General features: G+C 49.4%; 1 protein-coding gene across 1 annotated transcript; it reads right to left on the bottom strand.

Annotated features, from left to right (window-relative positions):
- Positions 1-72: 72 nt before the first annotated feature.
- Positions 73-6942, bottom strand: LOC122624257. The gene is made up of 7 exons (XM_043803743.1): positions 6715-6942; positions 4623-6659; positions 4428-4557; positions 4240-4370; positions 2411-4181; positions 2148-2356; positions 73-2088 (listed from the first exon to the last, which is right to left on the bottom strand). Exons 1-7 carry the CDS (start codon positions 6850-6852, stop codon positions 148-150), a joined length of 6357 nt encoding a protein of 2118 aa, XP_043659678.1. The 5' UTR covers positions 6853-6942; the 3' UTR covers positions 73-147.
- Between the last annotated feature and the right edge of the window lie 14989 nt (positions 6943-21931).

Genomic DNA, 21931 nt, shown 5'->3' with positions numbered 1-21931 from the left:
TTATTTACAACTATGAAAATAATTGTAGTATTAATATAATATTACATAGTTAACAAAGATAACCAACTACATCTATAAGCTACTCACTATCATCCATTTTAACAGAAAATTCTTTACATATACATTTCAATCCAACGAGCTCCTCAATCATGAGCATTTTAGCCACGGTTCTAGTAATCCGGCTATTACAACTTCGTAGAAAGTGACGCGTCGAGCTTGAACCACCGCCAAGAAGTACATGGCTCCAGGTTGCCGACTGAGCGGCAAGCGCAGGGATAGCAACTGCAAGACCTCCCCATCTCCATTCTTGAGCTCTTTGCCAGCTGCGCGAAAACGGGCGAAGTCTACGAACCCCTGCACACCGCGATAGATGAGAACTCTTATCCGGCAGCAGCCCTCCACAAACGCCAGCAGTGTCTCATCTCGTACCCGCAAAGATGTCAGATGGCGAGCTCCATGCTCCCCTGCCAGCGATTGAAAGAGCGATCCATTTGCGTGGTGCAGTTGGATGTGGGCGGCTGGAGCAGTGGAGGGCGTGGTGGGCGGAGGCTCATCCCTTGGTGTCACCACGGTCAGCCGGGCGTAAAGAAGTCGCGGACGGTTGGCTGGCCCCACAGCAAGGCGAAGTGTTTGAACGGGTCTCCAGTCGACATCTGGCAGAGGCAAAAACTGCTCTTTCCTGTCCGAAGAGGAGGCAGCAGGTCCCTCGTGGTCTTCCTCCTGCGCATGAAGCTCTGCTTTAAGGTTTCTCAATCTCTGAATCACAGCATGTAGCTTCTCATCATCCCCCGAGCCATTTTCTTCGTTGGCCAGCGTGAGCACATCCAGCAGCGTTTGCTCCAGAACTTGCTCCTGGGACCCAGATGCGTTTCCATTCAAAGCCGAAACCTCTCGCAACTCCTGCAAAGTTGGCCAGATCAGCTGGGCACTCCGTGCGGCCAGAACTCTGGCCGGCGTGTTTGGCAGTGGAAGGGTCTCAGTATCTAGACGCCGTCGTAAGGATCGCAACTGCCGCATCAACTCCAGGAAATCCTCCACCAAGTGCTCGTCGAATAGATCACTTTCTGGAATGCTAAGCTGAGTAATGTTCACCTCCGCCTGCAACCGGAATTCCAAGGTGTCTAGCAGACGTCTTCGCATTCTGGCCATCTCCGAAGGACTCAGTTCCTGTTTATCCTCTTGCCACTTTGACCCGAGCAGGGACTGGATGGTGGGACGTTGCAGATACTTAATAGCTTGCTGGTAACTGGGATTAGGGAGTGGTTGGTTTTTGCGCTGCTCGTATTGTTCTTTGATATTTCTTAAGGTGTCCGCTGATAGTTCCATGTGCTCAGTGGTCTTCGTTTTGTTCAGTTTCCAGCTCAGGAGAATAGGCTTTCCTTCACTGCAATTCCAGCGCGGCTCGGTCTGATCATCCTGCAACTCGTAGCTGGTCATAAAGGCAAACTCCTGGTTTGAGCTCGTGTTTCCCACTCTTAAAGCAACTGCCTCGTCCACGGGTCCGCTCTTGAAGGCTCCGGATCGATCGAATAAAGATCCATTCCAGCGATGGATGCGGGTCCAGCAGCCTTGCTCGTTGACCAAGAGGTAACTGATACCCCCGGGTGCCTCCAAGTCGAATACTCGGCGAATGTTCTCCTGGTCCTTTTCCTGATTCAAATCGAATCTCTTTTGCAGCTTTTGGACTTTGTAAGGCAGGATAATCCTGACCAAACCCTCGCAAAACTCCCGGTAGCTCTCTTCTGCAGTTTGTCGACGTGGTCGCAGCTCATCGCCCTGCTTCACCTGCAGTTTCTTGACGCGCCAGTTTCCGCTAATTTCCTGCTGCTCCCGACCCCTTGCCCATAGGCTTCCTTCGTACCAATCCTTAAAGTCGAATCCGTTGAGGTTCTGATGCGCTCTTAAAAACGGAGCATGCAGGGTGTCAAAGTATAGCGGCGACTGCAGCCGCACTGGATCTTCACCCAAAATCGCCACATCGCTTAGGTTTAGACCATTAACTGGAGCAGTAACCTCCAGGGATCCGCTGACAGTAATGCTAGACAACAATAAGGGCGTATCCACTTGCTGCTCTCCCGAAGGGTTAACCTGAGGATGTAAGTGAGTGCTGTGGATTATTTGAATACGTAGTGGCGTAGTTAACTCACCATTAGAGTGTTGGCATACTCCTGGGAAAGATTTTTACCATTTACATTGCCCCCCACCATCAGCTGCCCATCTAGGAGCAAATCATCTGCCTCCAGGGGATCACTTAGGCGCTGCTCCGTCAAGCGGGTGACAACCAGTGAGAGATTAACTTGGTTAAGCTCCTCTGCTTCCAAGAAATTACCGTCCAGCGATCCCCTTGCAAACGCAACTGAAATGCACATATGGTTGAGTGGAATCGTAAAGAGATAAATCTTGTACTCACCCTTGGGTTCTTGGAGATCGCGATCGACACGAATAGTGTCCCGGAGCCACTGGCTTACATTGCATCCATTGAGCAGCTCTCCCGACAGCACAAGGCGATCTGCCTCGAGATGATCCATTTTAACATCAGCCGCAAAGCGAACAGGTGTTTCCAACAGCGTCTCCCCCTGTGAATCTATATAGACTAGATTCTCCAGGAACTGTTCTATGTTGAGTCCGTTGAAGCGTGTGATGTGTGCTCCATCTTCAATGCGAAGACGGCCTGTGAACGTTTTGTGACCATGCAAATGTATACCACGTTGCTGCTTGAAGATTAGCTGATCAAAGAGCTCCTGAACGGGCTCACGGCTGCGATTTTTCAGGTGGCCCAGAACCACTAGGCTTTGTAGCTCCTTTTTCGGAAGTTCAACGACTCCCCGATGCACGAAACCTCGCGCGCTTGGATCCCAGCGGAGTAGTCTCTCCAGGTCAGCAGGGAAGTCCAGATCCCCGTTTATTTGACCATTCAGCTGCAGCTCCTCCACAAAGATGCGTCCCTGAATGCGGACATTTCCAGTGAGGTGCAGCGGATTTAATTTGTTGGCCACATGATTGAAGGGAATCCCATTCAGTGCAGAAAGATGAAGTTCTCTTATGTAGACGGGAGCCAGGAAGCTTTTGGTGCCCTCGATTAGCACCTCGTGCCCGTCGGAGCGCGGTACAATGTCATTCAGCAATTCCGGGAGCAAGCGCTCGTTGAAGCTGCCCAGAACCTGGAGGTTTTGCCGGAACTGGGGAGATTCTTTCAGAGTCCATCGCGTCCTCAGTTCGTTCTTCCTATCCAACCAAACGACTTGCCTCTGAAGTTCGTGGAAGGCTCGCTTGTTTAAGGTTTCAGCTACTTGCACCGAACCGTTGACGGCGATGCGCTCAACTTGGATGCGACCCTGAAGGATTAGCAGCGGCAGCTCGTCCAGTTGCTGTAGAAAATCTAGCAAAAGTTCTGCCTTTATGCCCTGCAGCTGGTTCGCTTGCACACCCTGGGGGAGAATGAGCTCCTGCACGTGCACTTCACCCGACCAAGTCCTAGGTTGCTCCTGTAGCACATTGCTCAGGTTTCGTCCATTGAGGAGTCCGCCACCAGCGACATCATGGTTAACCTCCGCTTGCCCTGCCTCCAGACGACTAAAGTTCGCGCTGCCCAGATAAAGCGGTTTATGGACCAGCTGGTAGCCACTTGACAGCGGCACCTGGTTCAAGGTGCTGTCAACTTGTAGTCGGGTGAAATTGGGGGCATGCCCAACAAACCGAAGGCGTGTGTGGGCAGAACTCAGAGGAATTGGCCCATCTAGTCGTAGACTTTTGGAGAGTAGTTCCTCTAGGCGAACTCCGTCGTAGGAAGACTCTTTCCCAAGCTCCAGCTGATGGAAGTAAACATACCCTCCGAGTTGAGTCAGATTCGAAAGCGTTTGTGGCGTGTGCTTGGTAACAAAGTCGTTGAGCGGAATTCCATTGAGCTGATTATCTGCGACATGAGCATCTACTGGCAAAAGCAGCTGGTCAACGCGCTTGGGTCCACGTATCTGCAGTTTTTCGTCGGAGTTCAGCGAACGCTGGACGAGATCTCCTAGCAGGGAGTCAAAGCTGTCGTTATCCATTTTTTGAAGCAGCCGTACGGGGCCGCGCACTAGAAGCTGCTCGAAATGGCAGTCGGCACTGATGACACGTGACTCCAGCAGAGTGGGATTTAAAGGCGCCTCCTCGAATTGCCTTCCCTGGGCGCTGCCATTGAGCTAGTTGGTGATACGGAATCACTTAAAAGATCCAGTGGACATCTATTCAAAAACTTACCTCCAATTCCTCAGAAACCTCCAAATGAGAGAAGGTTACCAATCCCGGCCATTCCTGGGAATCACTGAGCGTGATGACATCTTGCGGATAAACCGCGTTGATGGTTCCCGACGTGTCCACGGCATTGGCAGCTGTGGATAATAAGGAGTCTTAGAAGGAAATTCCTCTTTTCCGTTTCAACTACTTACAAAGCGTTTGTGTGAACTCCTTCGGTGCCTGGACCACACTCGTCTCATTTCCCTGCGACCAGAGATAGTCTCCTGGAAAGCTAAGATCGTTCAGGGAGTGCAAATTCAGTACGTCTTCGAAAATGACCGGCTGTAGGATGGCAAATATTCAATTAGAAATTAAAAATTAAAAACACTGCCGAACGATCCACTTACGCCCTCAACGTGCAACTGAGAAAGCTTTAGAGGCTGATGACGCCACACCAGGTCTTGGAGCAGCTTGTCCCACTCCATTTCGTTGATAAAAATGCAGTCCAAGTCCGTACTCAACTTCAGAGATTCGTGGGATTCTGCACCCTGGACCGGAACGAGCTCCACTTTCGGAGCTTCCAGAAGTTCCAATTGCTCAACATTGAGCGTTCCCAGCGGCAAGTCCAGGGAGCCATTTTGGATATAGAACGTCGCATGATTGAGATGTTCCAAGATGAATTCCGCCGTTTCAATGTCTTCTACTTCCAGTTGCTCGTAGTGAAAGTTGAACAGCGTCTCTGGCTGGCGTTTCGATCGCCTAGAACCCAATTCCCTGTCCAACACAAGAATCTGCTGGAGCAGCGAGTTTATGTCCACAACAGCATCCGCTCCCGTCCAGCGAGCTCCGTTAACAAAAAGTTCCTCAACGGTACCGCCCTCGCTGACAACCAGTGGAGTTGAAAGCTCCTCGTGGTGATGGCTCTCCGATTTATCCTCCGTCAAGAGCTGCTCAGCTAGTTGGATCAGCCCTTCCTGTTCGTGCACCCAATCCTGCATGAACTGGCGTATCTCCAGCAGGTCCTGTGCCTCCGAATTCCTTGCCAGCAATTGAGTTTCTAGTCGAAAAATGCCCGTAGGAGCCTCTTTCCTGGGCACCAGGACCAGCGGCGGCTGACTTAAGCGGCGGACCAGGACAGCTCCTGAAATACCAGCCTCACGATCCTGATCCAACATGCAGCCCGCTCCATAGCTAGTAGCACAAGGTGGCGGCAAGCCCGCCTCGAAGGCCTCACCGTTCCAAACCAAAACCTCCAGGACGAGCAGTGAGTGCGTGTCAAAGGCAACTCGATGCTGGACGAGCAGGAGCAGGTCATCTCTGTAACTGCGCACGGGAATGGGGAGGTAGTGGTCTACGAATCCAAAGTTCTGGCCGAGAATGGTGCGCGGCACAAGCTGGCCCTGCACGTAGACCAGGATCTGCGGCAATATGCCACCCAGCGCCAGATAGCTGCGTCCGCCCATTTGAAAGGCGGTGACGCCGGCCACCTCGGGGGCACTAATTTGTTGGCGCAGGTGCAGCGGTTGCCCCTTCGAACTGCAGGCGTATATTAGAACCTCGTCCCACTGACCCACTGCCAGGAGCAGTTCCCTTCCTGTATCAAGAACGGCCAGGTTGGAGATCGCTTCTGCCATATGCACACGTTGAGCGATCCAGAACTCCTCCGCCTCGAGATCATAAACGTAGATATTCAGCGTGTGATTTGCAACGAGAGCGAGGTAATCTTGTCCCTCCAAGTTGAAGGCTCTAATCTCGGTCACATTCGAGCCAATCGACCAGTGCCAGATGGGTGTCAGCCCAAGACTGGGCTCCAATCGCAGCCAGATAAGCTGTTCTTGGGAAGCCATCACCAGCAAACCCTCCTGCATACGCAGTCCCCTGTTCCAGCGATCTATTCCTAGGATAGCGGTTATGGCAAAGGGGTGGACATAGGGCTGCAGTGGTGTAAATTCTTCGGAGAGAACCAGGAGGCCCTCCCGCTGCTGACCCACTAGGTAAACGCTTCCGTTGGCCTGCAGGGTCAGCCAGCGATCCACGTCCGTCGGCATGCTATAGTTGAGGAACTCCTCAATGCGACCCAGAATGAGCATATCGCGGGTGCGCCTCTTGGACAGCTCCAGGCGCTGTAGCTGCTCCAGATCGACGATCTGCGATGTCGAGTGCGACTCAACCACGTTGGCTTCCTGTACAGTGGCGCCCAGTAGCTCCTCACGAGACTTGGACACCTGAGCCGGGCTCTCCTTGCTGCTGCCCCTGGCCTTGAGCAGAGCTTCCAACTGGAGGACCTCTTGGTTTTGTCCCTGGTGAGCCACCGCTTGCTGAATCTCCTGGCGAATGGAAGAGGCGCTGCTCAGAGAGCTGTGGTCCACCACCACCTTGGAGCCCTTTCCAGGCGGCGGTTGGCCTGCCTGCTGGGTCCACGTGGGCGCCACCACCACTCCTGGCTGGGATCGGCTATGAGTGTTAATTGAAACGGCATCCAAATGCGATTTTACTTACTGGTGCTCCATTGTCGTGTTCTAGAGCTTTTTCTAGTTCGGCTCGCAGCTTGGCCACCTCGGCCTTTTGGTCGGTTAGGGGCCGCGGGGGGGCACTGGCTATTAGTGTGGGCCAGAGCAGCAGCTGCCAAATTAGCATTTTTCACACACTTAATTAACAAAAAACAAATTAACCAAACACGTGAGGCAAAAATGCAAGGGAAAAACTTTAAACCGTTTACCGTTTTGAAACGGCGCTGCCAGATCGCCAGAATAGTTAGCCGAGACACACGCCGCGGCAGTGTTGCCAGTGCAGAGCAGTTTGGGAATTTGGTCACTTTGCCTTTATCAATTTGTGGTCTGGTTATCAACTTCCCTCATTTTCATTCGTGTTTTGAATTCGCTGCGAGCGGACGCGTTTTATGTTTGAAGGCGATTGCGCGGCGCGCGTTTTCGCATCGTACAAACATTGAAGTGCAACAAATCGGCGGAGTTGGCCCACAGTGATCGGCCTTAAATGCGCTTCTGCTGAAGAAAAGTGAGTCCTTAGGGTTAACGGTAAATGTGTTTTTTGTGCAAGTTTGTGGCTGCATTTTTTTTTAAGTGCGCGGCGTTTTGTTTTTTGGGCGTGTGCCAAAATCATTGCTGGAAAAAGGGAGCAAAAAGGAGTTGCAGGAGAGAGAGAGTGCGACAGAGAGAGGGAGAGAGAGGCGCAGAGAGCCTGCAAGCAAATGCCGTTTTACCGGGGTTGCGATTAATGCAGTTATTGTGTTTATATTTTGCTTCGAATTTCCATTATCTTTGGCGTCCGCTTTTGGGCCACTATAACCGTTATCTAGGCTCAGCTCCTGTTTACCGTTACTGTGTGAGTGTGAAAAATCAATAAAATTCCCTGTGCGTGCGCCCATGTGTGTGTGTGTTGTGTGTCCAGCAGCCGGCTGACGTTGCTCTCTCTTACCATCACTTCCTCGCTCTCACTTGCTTCCCTAGTAACTGTTCCTGCATCAACAACAACAACAACAGCAGCAGCAACGCAGGCAGCTGCTATTAATTTTGTTGTCGAAAAACGAACTAATTACGTGAGTTAGTTAAGCTCGCGTGTTTAATTAGTTTAAAGTAACGCTAATGAAACTCGGCCAGCTCAGTGTTGTTGCCTTGCCATCACCGCTGCAAACGAACGAGCGAACGTGCAAACGAAAACAAAAGCAGCAATATTAATGGCACGACGGTAAACAAAATGCGGGAATAAAAACAGAAAAAGGAAACAGAAATGGAAATGGAAACGGAAACAAATCCATTGAAGCTGTGGGTGCGGAAGAAGAAGAGAAACTATCTTCTAATTGCATAATTGGGAATCGCACTCCTTTTCTGCCCGCCCTTCCCCCCTCACCACTCCCTCACTCACTCCACTGAGCCCTAATCCAGTTTGTTTTGCTTTTGCACTTCGTTCTGCTCGAACTGCTTCCTGCGCCCAATTTCGTGCACTTTTTAGGGAATCAGGGAACTTTCGGCAATGACTCACGTTTCTCGCCGAGTGTCATAAGCGTGACTCACGGCCATGACCCCGTGCAAATGTGGCTGCCCTCCCACTCGCGCCTCCTTTAAGTGCGTCCTTGAGATACAAATCTCTCTCGAGTGGGCACTCAACATGCGAGGCAGCGAGGCAGAGACGGAGAGAGAGGGGGAACTCCTTTTTGGCGCCCATGCCGTCACTCTGGGGCGTGGCCAGTGCCCCTTGGCGATGAGCTCACCAGCAACAACAACAACAACGCATTTCCCCGGGGAGAAATCCCCCGAACAGCGCACAGGGGATAAAAGGGGGGAGGAAGAGGAGGCGGAGGAGCAGGCGAGGCTCACGAACTTGACATTGAACTGCGCTCGGGATTATGATCCGCTCGAAGACTTTCCCTCGATTCTTTCCCTCGTTCTTTGGAGTCCAGATCCCGGACATCAGAGCACGATTTCGCGTCATCGTTCACGCTTTCGGTGCTTCAACTTGGATCGCAAACAATCCCAAACAATTTCGCATAGATTGGCGCTCACATTTGAAAAACACATGAATAACTTATGTGAATCACTGGGCATGAATCCTTGGCGTGAATCACTGTCTTCTTGGAACTCTAAATATTTGTTCTCCATAATCTGTCAAAACATGCTTGTTACATTGTGGACATTCCACAGACCTTGTGCCCACTATTACAGATATGGCCTCTCCAAGTAGTAAGGCAAGCAAAGACCATCTCCAGGGCAGGGTATTTAGGAATCCTTGTGGCCGAGTCCAACTGGAGATGCTGCCGCCAGCTGCCGGATTGTCGGCCTACCCAAAAAAAAGCAGGCAGCAAAGCTGGGAAGCAAGATCTTGAAGAGGTTGGTGCCCTTTTTGGGCTGCGCCTGCGCATAAAATTCCTCTGCGTCCTCTTCGATTCTCCTTCCCATCCTTCCCATCTTCATCTTCATGCCCAGCGCGTGCGTGGCGTTCCGCTGTGGTGGTGGGAACGGAGGCAGGAGTCCTCTTGGCGCAGGGGCAGTAAACCTGCCTCTGGAGGGGCAAACCAAAGGGGCAAAGCCAATGTCGAGAATCGAAGGCGAAGCTAATTTATCGCTCTGAATTCGCTGTTTTGTTTTGTTTTGCTTTTGTATATGCGAACTTTTTATTTTGAAAGAGGCGAGTTGTAAGATTGCCATTTTTAGGTGTTTGTTTATCGGTTCGTTGACAACTCGCGAAAACATTCGCCAGTCGGATTCGTCGAGGTTCCAGGGAATTTGGAGCTGAAATCGGAGATATCTTGTACCAGAACCCCACGATTTTGCCTAACTCGCATTCCCGCTTTTGCTTACTTTGCCAAACGTTCGAAATTCTCGGATGGGAACCAAATCTGGTATAAATAATTACAGATTTTTTGGTTGTTTGTGTTTGATTCATGCGTAGAACCGTTTGTTCTTTCAGCCCATTCTTCTCGATCGGTTTCTCTTTTTGTTCAGCTCTTTAGATCTATAGATCTTTAGAGCTTTACCTTCAAGCACCTCGAACCAAATCGGCTCAAATTAGCATTAATGGCCTGGCGACGTCAATTAAACTCCGCTCGGTTCTTGATTGTTCCACAGGCTAACGGAATAGGAATCAGAATCAGAAAACTCTGGGGTGACCCAATGGCACATGGATTGTGTGCTGCTGCTGCTGTTGTGCTGCTCGATTCATAAAGTTTATTGCTCCAAATTTGCCAAATCTACCATGAAATCTCTTGCCGCCAAGCAATTGACGAGACGAACCCAAAAGGGGATGGCACATGGGCGCCAACTCCCTACAAACGTCAGCGGAGAAGTGGAATCGGAATCGGAATTGGAGCACCAGAGCAAATCGATTGCCCATCGTGCACATTGCAATTGAGGGTATTTGGTGATGAGATGCCATGCGAATGTGGCGTAGCGGGCAGATTGCTTTATTAACTTAATTGAAACTCATGCAAATTTGATCAGGGATCAGCCTGAGATCATCTTCCCATTTTGCACTGGGAGGTGCGAGAAGTCAGTATTCCTAGAAACGGAACTTGTTTGGCCGATGGCTTGATGGCAAACGTAGCTAGGCACTTAGTTCCTGGCTGCCCTTTCATTCTACGAATGCAAACTTTTGAATCTCCCCCCCAGCGAACGTAAGTTCAGAGGCAAAGGCACCCTTCTGCTCCCCCTCTTCCTTCCCTCTCTCATTGGGGAGAAGCCCTATGACGACGGACCAGCCCCAGCCCCAGCACCAGACACTCGACACTCAGACCTCCACACATCCAGACATCCAAACATCCAGACAACCAGACTGGCAGTCGGTGACATGTGTGCATATAGTAACTACGGGGCTGCAAATGCACTCGACAGTTTACCGCTGCGGTCTCAATTAATTTCGCATTCAAATTGCCGGCAATTGAAACTAGGCAAAACTGATTTCATTAATTGCGCACTTTCCTCCCGATATCCGTACTCTAGTCTAGGGTCTCCTCAGGCCTCTTTTCGCGTTCCGCAATTGCAGTTGCAGTTGCAGTTGCATCGTAATGTTTATGTACAACATACAATAAAAGTTGAGGACTCCCAACAGGTTTTTCGATGCTGGGTAACCTGAGATGCACTGAAGAATGCTGCTCTTCTTCTGTATTGACTAAACCATGACGTGACACACATAAATGCACACCTAGAATTACGCATTCCCAAAACACAAATAAAGTCAATTTTTTCTATTTCCAATTTCGAGGGCGAAGACAGAAAAGCACATTTGTCATAATTTTGTAGGGCGCTTTCGTTCTCTGGTTTATTAATACATTTCCCAGCAATTAACTTGAAGTTCTTTATTAATGCCAGGCGATGCCCAGAGCGAAAAGAAAGTGGGATCTAATTTTAGTTCCAATGCTCGAAAATATGATTTGACAGCAGAGTTCAGTTCAGCATTGAGGCGTCGAAGAAAGTATTGTTCCTGCTTCCGTTCAATAAATCCACGCCAACGAGGAGCCAGGGACTTCGGAGTGCAATCGATACGATTTCAGCGACATTCCCTCCCATTCGTGGTCTCATTCCCATTCCCATTCCCGATCCATTTCCATTTCCATGCTGCTCATCTCGAGTGCCTGCCTGGGCAGCAGAAGTAGAGGTAGAAGTAGAAGCAGGAAGCGAACTAAATATAAATCCAAGTCATGGCCAGGCCACCATATGTGGGTTGTGGCATGGTCGCAGAAGGCGTGGGCGGGGGCGAGAATAGTCCCTACAAGGCGAAGATGCTGGTCCCGGTTCTCCCGACTCTCGCGTTCCCAGCACCACAAGGCGGAAAGCGGGGTGAGCTGGCGAGTGGGGGGTAGGATGTCCATTAAATGATTGCCACGATCTATTAGCGGACGAGGACGAGGGAGGATCGGAGGATCGGATCAGATCGACAGATGGTTAAAAATAGAAGAGGGCCAGCCGGCAGACGACCCGCTTCGCTCTCTTTCGGAATCTTGATCTGCGTCTGCCGTTGAAAGGCCAAGCGCCAGGCAATTGCACGAAGATCGGACTCCCAGTTCCTGTTACCAATCGAAATTGAAGGGCTTTGCACTGGGAGAAAGCGGAGAGCAATGCGCGACCAAGACTTGATAACCCATCTATGCAGCCATTCAATTTCGCTCGGTGCATAGAAGTCAATCTATGCGATTTTCAGCCTGATCTCTTGTCTGCTCAGATGTTCATATGTTCCACGTGAATGTCGATCCCTGACATGCAAAACGTAATCTGAGTACGGCTGGCAGGGGCAGCAATTGTGCGCCATTTGCATGTGGCTGTGTGCGTGCTCGACAGTTCTTAATAATTGATATCGAAGTACAGAATGATTGATGGCCAATAATAAGAGGGGAGCAGCCGAGCAGCCATTGGAGTCTAGAGTCCTTAGAACATGTTCTTTGAGTTCAACAGCAACCATTTGCCTGCTCCAAATTTGAATGTTATCCAGCGTGTTTTACTCACCAACTCTGCCTTTATCGGATTCGCAAATATTTGCTCATTTCGTCATGTCGGGATTGCTGGGGATAAAGGGGCTAAAAAGCCTCTTATCGCTGGCAAATGTTTGAGCGGCCGGCGAGCAGCTATTTGAGCTTCGCATTTTTGGTCCGCGTTGCGCATTTTCTTCTACGTGCCACTCTCTTCAGAGGTTGTGTCCCCACCTCGGGCTTGGCTTGGCTGCCTTTGGCGCTGGCCCCAAAGCTGCGCTAATGAGCGGCTGGTGGCAGGTGGGGCAGCAGAGGGGCCAAAGGGCGTGTCATTGACACTGCTCCTCGGTGCAGTAGCTGCTCAAGCAGGATGCAGCTCCAAACTCCGTCTGAACGGGCGTCTGAGCAAGCCCAATGACCTTTCAACATCCCCGTTGCACGGGGTAGGTGGATGCACATGGCCAGATGCGGGTCGATAGGGTCCATGTCTGCATCTAGACCGTAAATCGCCTGCTTTGACAGCGAACAAAACCGATTCCTTCCTAGTACATCACGTGCAATGAGCATTTCAAGAGCAGCAACTCAGCAGCATCGAAATAATATCAACATGTGTTTGCTGGCTGATTTGTCAATGAAATCTCTTCAAAGGCCAACGCATAAAAGTGCTCCAATCAACCAGCGGAGCACCATTAGTTGTGTGTTTGCTTGAGAGGCCGTTGCTGTGGAGTTTCGACTGTAATAACAATCGAAAGAAGCGGCAGACACGATCATTTGGGGTAGGACTGCCTCCTCTTCAACTTCCGCCTCTGCTCCTCCGACTTTTTGTCCGTATTGAATTGCCACTGATTGATCTAGATGTCCATTATATGTGCAACTGCTGCTGTGTCGTTTTGCTTCGACTGCTTTGTTGGGCCCTGTTTTCAACCAATGTTCTGTTTACATTTGGGTAAGCTGTCTTGCCGGCAGCACTTTCCCTGCGAGGGGAAGCCAATGCGGAGACAAAGGCACTCAGCACTTGAAGATCGTCGCCAGATCTGCGTTCGAACCAATGCTGAATCGATTGAGACTCTCGAGTGGGTCACCGAGTGGATGTGGCATAAGTAAGTGGTGCGGGTTGGAAAGTGCTCTACATCTCGTGGCAGCGATTGACCGAACTTCAGAGAAGTGCCCAAAAGTATGCCCCAACTGTGGCAGCAACTTAAGAAATCCATTTGCGGCATTTGGCATATTTTGAGAACAGCTTCAAACACTGAAGGGCTATATTGTGTACCGAGTTATTATTAAAGTGCACCAACTTATGCATTCATTCTCCCCTACTTCTCGTTCTACTTGCAGTTGCACAACCCTTGCTGCCACATTGCCAGCCAAAGTTATTGGTTAACAGTAGAGACTGCCATTGGACGACTCGGAGCCCCAACGAAGGTAAGTTGACTCCCGCCGGCAGCACAGACAAGCAAATGAAGCAGGCACTTCTCGCCACGGAAGGCAATGAGTTGGAATGAGTTGGAGGTGACAACGAGAATGTCCTTTGTGTTGCGTCGAGGCTTGGGGGCCAAAAGTGAGGGAGGGGGCATATAAGCGCTTGCGGTTCCTGCTGATTTGCTTTTGCAATGCTAAGGACAGCCAGGGAACCCCGCTGGTATGCCTCTGCACAAATAACGAAGCACAGTTGAATAACGCAGCATGGAGTGGGAATCTTCTGAATCTTCTGCTGTCTGCCTGTTTTCCCAACCCTTTCGCATTTGCTGCTGCTTGTCAAGGGAAGAAAAGAAGGGAGTGAAAAGCTGGTGCAGCTACTTTGGCTGAAGCTGATAAAGTGTGCTCGGGTGTCTGGAGCCCCAGTTTTCCCCCACTTTTCCCATTTTCCGCTTTCTGCTTTCCTCTGACGTTTCAAGTTCGCATTCATTAGACTTTCCACTTGCGCCCGAGTGTATGCCTCGTGCAATGTGCCACACAATTTTCTGTTCGCCCACAAGTATGCAGAAAAAAGTAATCCGTGGGCCACAGACTTTTGGGGTAGGCGGCTTTAATCGGCCGATTGATTAGCATCTGCACGCTAATTATGGTATTTCCCTATCTCTGGCGATGATCAGCCGCGAAACTTTTGTTTTTAGTCTGCTTGCCAATAAATAGCGAAAACTCTCTAGTTTCGATAGAGCGGTCTGTTTATATTTGTTTATATTTGGACACTGTAAGTTATGCTCAGCAGTTGGACATTTCTATTTGGCGAAGAAATGCTATCCGAAAGTGAAGTTTTTCAGACATTCGTTAACAGTGTGCACCACTCATACTCATACTCAAATATTGTACAAATAACAATAAGCACTGTAGAAATGTGCTCGCAAACCACTTCATATATAATACTCTTCTGCTAGACGATGTCAATGTACCAAAGGAGCTGAATTCCCTCTTGTTTGGGAATACATTCGAAGCATGATGGCAACTCGCTTGGCCACGTTCCACCAAACCGAGTATTTCAGAATTTCTTGCACCGAAATTTAAAGTCCAAACGAGGACGGAGGCCTGGGGAGGAAGGAACGAGGCTTTTGGGATGCCGCAATCGCGGTGCTGCAATCTGTTCCAGTGCTCGACGCACTGCGGACCGCAAAGTTCAACGGAGCCACCGCGGAGATGTTGCCACACATTCGCCGGATCGGTATGCCTGCCTGCCTTGCCTTGTCTTGCTTTGCCAGCTCAGCGTAACCCGTTTCCTTGGCTTCCCTGGCTCCGCCGGCCTCCTGACTTTCCTGACTTCCCTGGCTGCAGAGAGGCCACTGTGACTACTGTGACTACTGTGACTTCTCTGGCTAACTGGCGACTTGGCCCAAAAAAACACGTTCTCGCTCCCGTCGTTTTTCAAATTAACAACAAAGCTACAAATGTTGCCCACTGCCAAAGATGCAACTGCCGCAACCGTTTGCATATGGACAGTTAGCGGCGACCAGCTTGGAAATGTGTCATCAGTCGCTGGACTGGACAACTGGACGACTGGACACACACACGGCCGACTGAGCCTGCAGATTAGTGCAAATATGTTGCACGAACACTATGAATGCGCAACTCCCATGCCCCAATAAACATCAGCGTGGCTTCCGTCACCGAATCGACTAGTGCACTTGTTGAGCCGCAACTTTGCGTATTCATTTCCTGAAGCACGCGCCACGCCCCCGCTGCGGAAAAGGCGACGCCAACGCGCGTAAATATTTTCATAATATTAACGCAAACCTTTCATTGTCTGCCGCTCTCGCCGATTGCTGATCGCTGATCGCCAGCCGGCGGCTCTCGTTGAGTCTAATGAGCTGCAAGCGTGCGTTGGCAGGGTATTTATCTCTTGGGAGCAGGACAGGATCGTGGGTGTTTGGCCAGCGACTTGGCTTAATTACCAACTGGGGGGATTAGGCCTCTGCTTGACGCTGAGCGCTAATTAGCAGCATCTTGAGTTCGATACTGACCAAATTGGGAGATCATTAGCAGCTGGTCCATGTGCGATTCGTCCGATTTGCTTGGCAGTCGCGATCGAGGGCGGAATGCTGCATAGAAATTTCCCCAGTCAGCAGCACTCCTAGTGCTTTTCGACGAACGCAGGTAGCGTGCCACTGCAGACCCCCTTTGGGCCATGCCTAGTCCAAGACCAAGTCCGAGTCCGAGTCCGACTCGGAGTGCCAGCCCAAGAGCAAACCAGTGCTGTAGGTCAAGGCTGGGCGCGGCGGGCGTTCCATGTGCTCCATGAGCTCCATGTCGTACGTGACGTCTGCTGGCACTTGCAGCCCGCAGGTGAAAGCCCCGGCACAAGGCGGCGAATCGCGGAGCTTCAAGGGGAAACCCTGTGCAATGGCACATAACCATTGTAGTTGGACACAGCGAGTTAAAGATCTAAAACAATTTGATTTGTAGCCACAGTCCGCGCCCAGCCATTTTCGATGAGTGACTCTTCGCTTAGAAAGCCGAGGAGCCACCAGACTGAAGCCCACTATGGGCTGCACTATGGGAAAATGCTACATGCAAGCTCAGCACGTAGAAAACAACAGAAATTCGCCTGCAGCTGGCTCCGTATTGTTCTTCTCCGTATTGTTACAATTCTCCGCGCGGTTTATGTTGTGTACTTTATGGGAATCTTCTGGCTGGAAATTTTGGGCATGGGAACAGCAAGTGTGCCTGATCTCGCGAGATGTGTGATTGGGGTCTGCCAACTGAACCGCACTTTATGAGCTTTCTCTGGACTCGGCTGAAATATTACACCTACTTGTATCACTTTCCGGCCAAACTGAATAGTTTTGCATTTAGGAGGGCAAGCCCTGAAAACATTTGGCATCTGCAATTGCATTCTGAGTTTTGCTTTAGCTACTACATATATCATTTCATATTTTCTCATATCAACATCACTGTATTATCATTTTATCATATTAAAATGCATGTATGAATTCCTTAGACAATGAACTTCTTTCATCTTCTTACGCGTATCTGCCTAATTTTTCCAGCGGTCGTTTTACAAATTAATTGCTACGCCTTTTAAATGTTAATCAAAACACAAGCAACCGTAAAATTATTAACCACACACCACGCACACCTCTGTAGATCTTTGGTATACCAAATTTGGAAAAAACCAAAGAGCTTTCTTGTTGTAGCCGGGCATTTGCTGGGATTTTCGGACGCCTTTGAACGTTATTTACGACCAACTTAACTTTTGTATAATTCAAATCTTATTTCACCCCAAAGCTGCTGTGCTGTGCTGTGTGGTTTGTGGTGTGTGCAAAAATCGCTGCATAGAAATGTGTGCACCCCAAATGGACAACAGCACAGCACTGGCATCCCAAGGCAAAAACAACAAGAAAAGGAAATATATAAAACAAAAAAACAAAAAAAAACACCGTAAAACACCGAAAAGTTGAGATGAAAGAAACAAATTAATTGATGGGAATTTCTTTTTAGTCTGCGCTGGATGGGCTGAGATGCGACGCCACCGAGTGGCTTGGTTGGCTGCTGCCTGTCTTTGGTCGATTTGCATATTTAAATAGAAATCGAAAGCATTTGGTTTTGATTTTGTTGTGGTCCCCGCGCTTTCTTCTTTCCCCCGACTCGCTTCTAATTTGCTGGCAGCAGAAACAATGCGCCTGCGACTTGATTACGTAAACGTGGCCAATGTATTGAAGATCAAACAGGTACCACCATGGAGTCCATTTCTTTTAGCAAAATTAAGTAATGCTAACGGTGCGGCTAACCTGGCGCGTGAGAAGCAGAAACTATTGTTAACTTGGAAGCGAATATAAACACAATGCATAGGGGATACGATTTTGAGCGACAGATTGTAGGAAATTCTTTGCTTTTCTGCACTCATCTGTGGGCTCTTGTGATGCAGCAGGCAATCAATGACTTCGTTGGCAATCCATTTGGCCAAGGCTGATTAGCAGATCTCCAATCTCCGCCAGAGCGCTGACATTGAATCAGCAATCAAAACAAGCCGAAATGGCTATTTTCCCACCTGGAACGCTCATCCCGCATTGACACATTTCGTTGGCCCCAAAACAGAGATCGACAATAAACAATAAACAATAACAATAACACTAACAATTGCAGCAATAAAAACTGGACAACCGAAGTGATTACCCAAAAGGCAGGCAGGCAGCAAATGCAATGTTTGACTTTGTTGTAGGCATTTCACGCACTCACGTTTTTTAATGCAATCCCCACTCCGGCAATGAAAAAGTGGAAAACCGCAGTCGGAAACCCCCCTCCCCTGCGATTCCCCTGAGATTCCCCCCGCTTCTGGGCACATAAATATAATTTTACGACCGCAGCGCAGTCTCTCGTATATTTTCGCGTCTGCTGTTACATTAAAATCGTTGTGTTGTTTGCTGCGGCTTCTCAGCATCAACAATTAAACTACTAAGAGTAAACCCAACGTACTTAAGTGGCGAAATGATTCTGAACTTGACTTTAGTTTCCAGGGAAATGGTATATGATAAAGGGCACAACCAAGAGCTGGGGCATCTAATGCACTTTGGCAATCAAATGACGATACGTTTACGACAGTTTCGGGTGCCCTTTAATGCGCCAATAGCATTTATATATATTTTAATTGCACACTTAATGGCGAATTAAAGGTTTTTGCAATCCAAGTGGCCGATGATGTCAACTAGGAAACTTTTACCTATTCACCTGGGTTGCGCCCCCTAAAATGTTTATTGGCAAACGATGAAAACAAGAAAACGCAAATTTAATTATACGCGACACTCGTCGAGCAAAAGGGTATGCTAGATTCGTTGAAAAGTATGTAACATGGAAGTTCATTAGAATGCCATTAGAATTGGAGTGCAACAGCAGTCGCTTTCCTGCTTTCATATCTCAATCTCAATGCAGCGCTGCTCTCTCTGAGTAACGGGTATCTAATAGTCGCGACACTCGACCATAGCGTTCCCTCAAGTTTTTATTTTGATTTCTGAGTCATTCAACCCGCGCCGCTGAGCCAAACTTTCATATGGGAAGTGCTGGTGTGCTGGTCGAGACTTTCTTAAAAATTTGAAATACTCGTGCGTCAAGTCATCCACAGTCCACAATTTACCACCAGGGCCCCAAACGCCCCTTGTGGGGTGGGTGAAACCGATATTAGCTGAGCGGAATAGTTAATTAAGGCATACGCGACATATGCTAATGTCGCCGAATGTGCATATCAATTTGTCAGTCGCTCCTCCAACTCCTCGCCCGTTTTGGCCAAAGAAGCCGCTGGCCGCAAGCCCGTAATCAGTAATCCGTAAGCCGGAAAGAGTCGAAGAGTCGGGCCAGTCGACGGATATGCGAGCGAGTGGCAGATGATCCGCCACTGGGAGAGGCAGCTGTCAGTAATCATTATAATAATTTCATCGGCAGATTTATTCAGCTTTCTTGGTTCCTCGGTGTTCCTCCAAGTTCGTTGCCTAAGTCTTTTGTTTTGCTACTAGAAGGCTCCCTCAAGACACTGGCAAGCAGATTAGCCGCATCCCACCAGTTGTCGCGCCCTTCAGCCACTACCCCTCTCCCCCTCCCCTCCCCTCCATTCATCGTCAGCCCCACTTGTCATTTGGGGGGCGTGCGCGAGAGAGAGTACGAAGGAAAAGGAAAAGGACAGGGCGAACACTTGTTGACTTGTTGACTTATTCATGTCAGGTGCGAGCACGCGGCCAAATTGTTTGTATATTTATCCATTTCGCTGGGATTTCTGCCCGGCAAGAATATTAAAAGGCCGTACTTTCATGCTTTCTAGTGAAATTGAAAACGCATTTAATAATAAACTGCCGAAAATAAACAAATTGACGAAGAGGCCGCGGCCGCGGGCAAAGTTTCACTTTCAACCACCGTTTGTGGGAGCCGTCTCTGTGCCTTTTGGATTTCGTATGCGTTGTTAGAGGAAAAATCGGATTTAGCAAGATTTCGGGCTGAGGCAGACCAGATGCAATAGGAGCATCTGCGATTAGCGGGAAATGGAAAAGGGGTTGGGCGAAGGGGGTGTGTCTGTGATGGGAGATGCCGGTAGATAGGGGGGCGAACCAAACCAAACCAAATCAGATTAGCCAGGGAACTGAAGTGGGTTCTGTGAGTGATTACGGCTGCCTCATGCTCACGTTTTCTTGGCCCATCGACAAAAAGCTGCTAATGGGCAATAATGTCTGGCTGCATCACATAATGGCCAAGTAATTGTGATCGTAGCGTGGTGGCTTTCGGATGAGTTGGCACAACACCCATAAAAAGCCGGAGCCCTGCGAGTGGCAAATGGAAATGGAAATGGTGAAGTCGATTCGATTTGGCTCGGGTTGGATTGGGTTGGATTGGGTTGGGTTGGTTGGGAGGATTGCATTAATCAATAGGGAGACTACCACTCCGACTAGCGATGACTATGACGGATTTCAACTAATTTGCTTCTCGCCGCTCTCCTCTTTTACTTGCAGCCAAAGACTAATCCCAACAACGAAGCCAATTAGCAACCAGAGGTGAGTGAGAAATCATCAAGAAGGTTCGTTGCCCAAGAGGCAGATGGCCGATGGTCGATAAATCTAGAAAATCGTAAAAAGAGCGTGCTTTACAGCCCATAGATATTATATGTGATATACCCTCAAAAGTTAGAAGTAGTAGAAGACATTTTTTAAGAGGTTACATGTATTTGCTGAGTCTCATCTTAAGCTTACCTCTGCAACTGTAAAGGGTATCAAAAAGCATAGAAAAAAGGCGCAAATAGCCAGCCAAAACAGCTGAAGAACGGATGGCCACCACATGCCGACGACTCTAAATTGAATGACCGTCAACATTCGGTATTTGGCCAATGATCGGCGGTATAAGACAACAGCATTGGCTCTAATAAGGACCGTTACATAAAAGAGATGAGAATCGTTGCTGGAAATTGGGAAGTGGGCAGGGGGAGGGGGATTGGGGTATTGGAAGGGGTATTTTTACACGGCGGTATTGCCATGATATTTGGTTTTTTGCATGACACTTGCAAAAACGAAACAAAAGAGAGGGAATAACAAACTTTAGTTGTGACGACCTTAAATGGTTTTTGACTTTGACTTCGACTTCGACGCTGGCTTTGAGCCCACAATTGCCAAAGTTACCGGTGAACATGGCTATGTGCATGTTTTCGAACAACTTATCGAGTGCACCAACAATTGTCCGTTGTTTGCGGCTGATTTGCCAGAGCTAATTAAGTTGTTCGATTATACTGTTCGATAGACTGTTCGACTGTTTGGCTGTTCGGCTGTTCGATTGTTTCTTGGCCCGGCTTACAACTCCTTTACACTGGTCTGCTGGTTGTCCTCTTTCTATGTTCAAGTCCCCCTGGTTGGAGTTCATTTGGGAATGCATCGCCCGTGTATTCCACTACCAAATACTGTCAACCACATTCGAACTTCTAGTGAGGCAGTTTCAGGCTCGTAGCAGTAAGTCCTTCGTTTCGCACCCATAATTACCTCGTTAGCGAAGAAGTGTCGTTTATAAATAGCCCAGGAATGCACCCCTCACACACCACACACCACACATATGGAACGGCAGCACCTCCCACTTCACTCCAAACTAACCGACCACCCACCACCCACTACCCACCAAGGCGGCCCCAATCCGCGGGCCAAGGCAAGCGGCAAGCGGTGCGGGCGGCAGTGGGAGTGGGAGTGGGACTGGGACACAGTGGGGTCTGCGGCATTAGGCACAGAATAGGCTCAGAGCCCGCTTTCTGCTGCCAACCGGTTTCGCGTTTGCGTTCGCGTTGCAGTCCGCTCTGGCACTCGGGCTCTCTGCTGGCACCTGTCGCTGCCACTCTGTCTTGGCCAACTTCTTCGGCTCGCCGCGACGTGCTCGTGCTCGTGGTCGTTGCTTTTGGCCAAGTCGCCGTTGCTGCCGCTGCCGCTGCCGTGGGCACGTCTTGAGCGGCGAGCGTTCAATGCGCTGCCAGCCGTCGATAAGAACGCACGCGAGCGGGTCAAGTCATCCGGCAGACAGAAAGGCTTTCCGGCTATGGAGAGCACAACCTAAGGCTATAGGCTATAAGACTATATGTTATATGGAAGTCGAACAGATTAAATCGGAAATTGGAAATTGGAACTACGCGCGCGCGTGTGCTTTTCGCGAAACACACTGTTTGAATACGTTTGATTGCAATTTTTTTTTGTTTTGGATTCATTTTTTTTCGCATCAAGTGAATTGGCAATTGCAATGAGCAGTAGTGCGTGATGTGCGAATTGGTGCTGCATCCCAAACCCAATCTGCGGCACAAAAGACTTGCAAAACTATAGTTATTGTTATAGTTATAGCTATAGTTCTTGAATTCGGCTTCCAGTGCGG

The sequence above is a fragment of the Drosophila teissieri genome, chromosome X (assembly GCF_016746235.2).
Source record: "Drosophila teissieri strain GT53w chromosome X, Prin_Dtei_1.1, whole genome shotgun sequence".
NCBI classification, from domain to species: domain Eukaryota; kingdom Metazoa; phylum Arthropoda; class Insecta; order Diptera; family Drosophilidae; genus Drosophila; species Drosophila teissieri.
The sequence above is the reverse complement of the archived record's forward strand: the minus strand, read 5'-3'. Positions and strand labels throughout refer to the sequence as shown.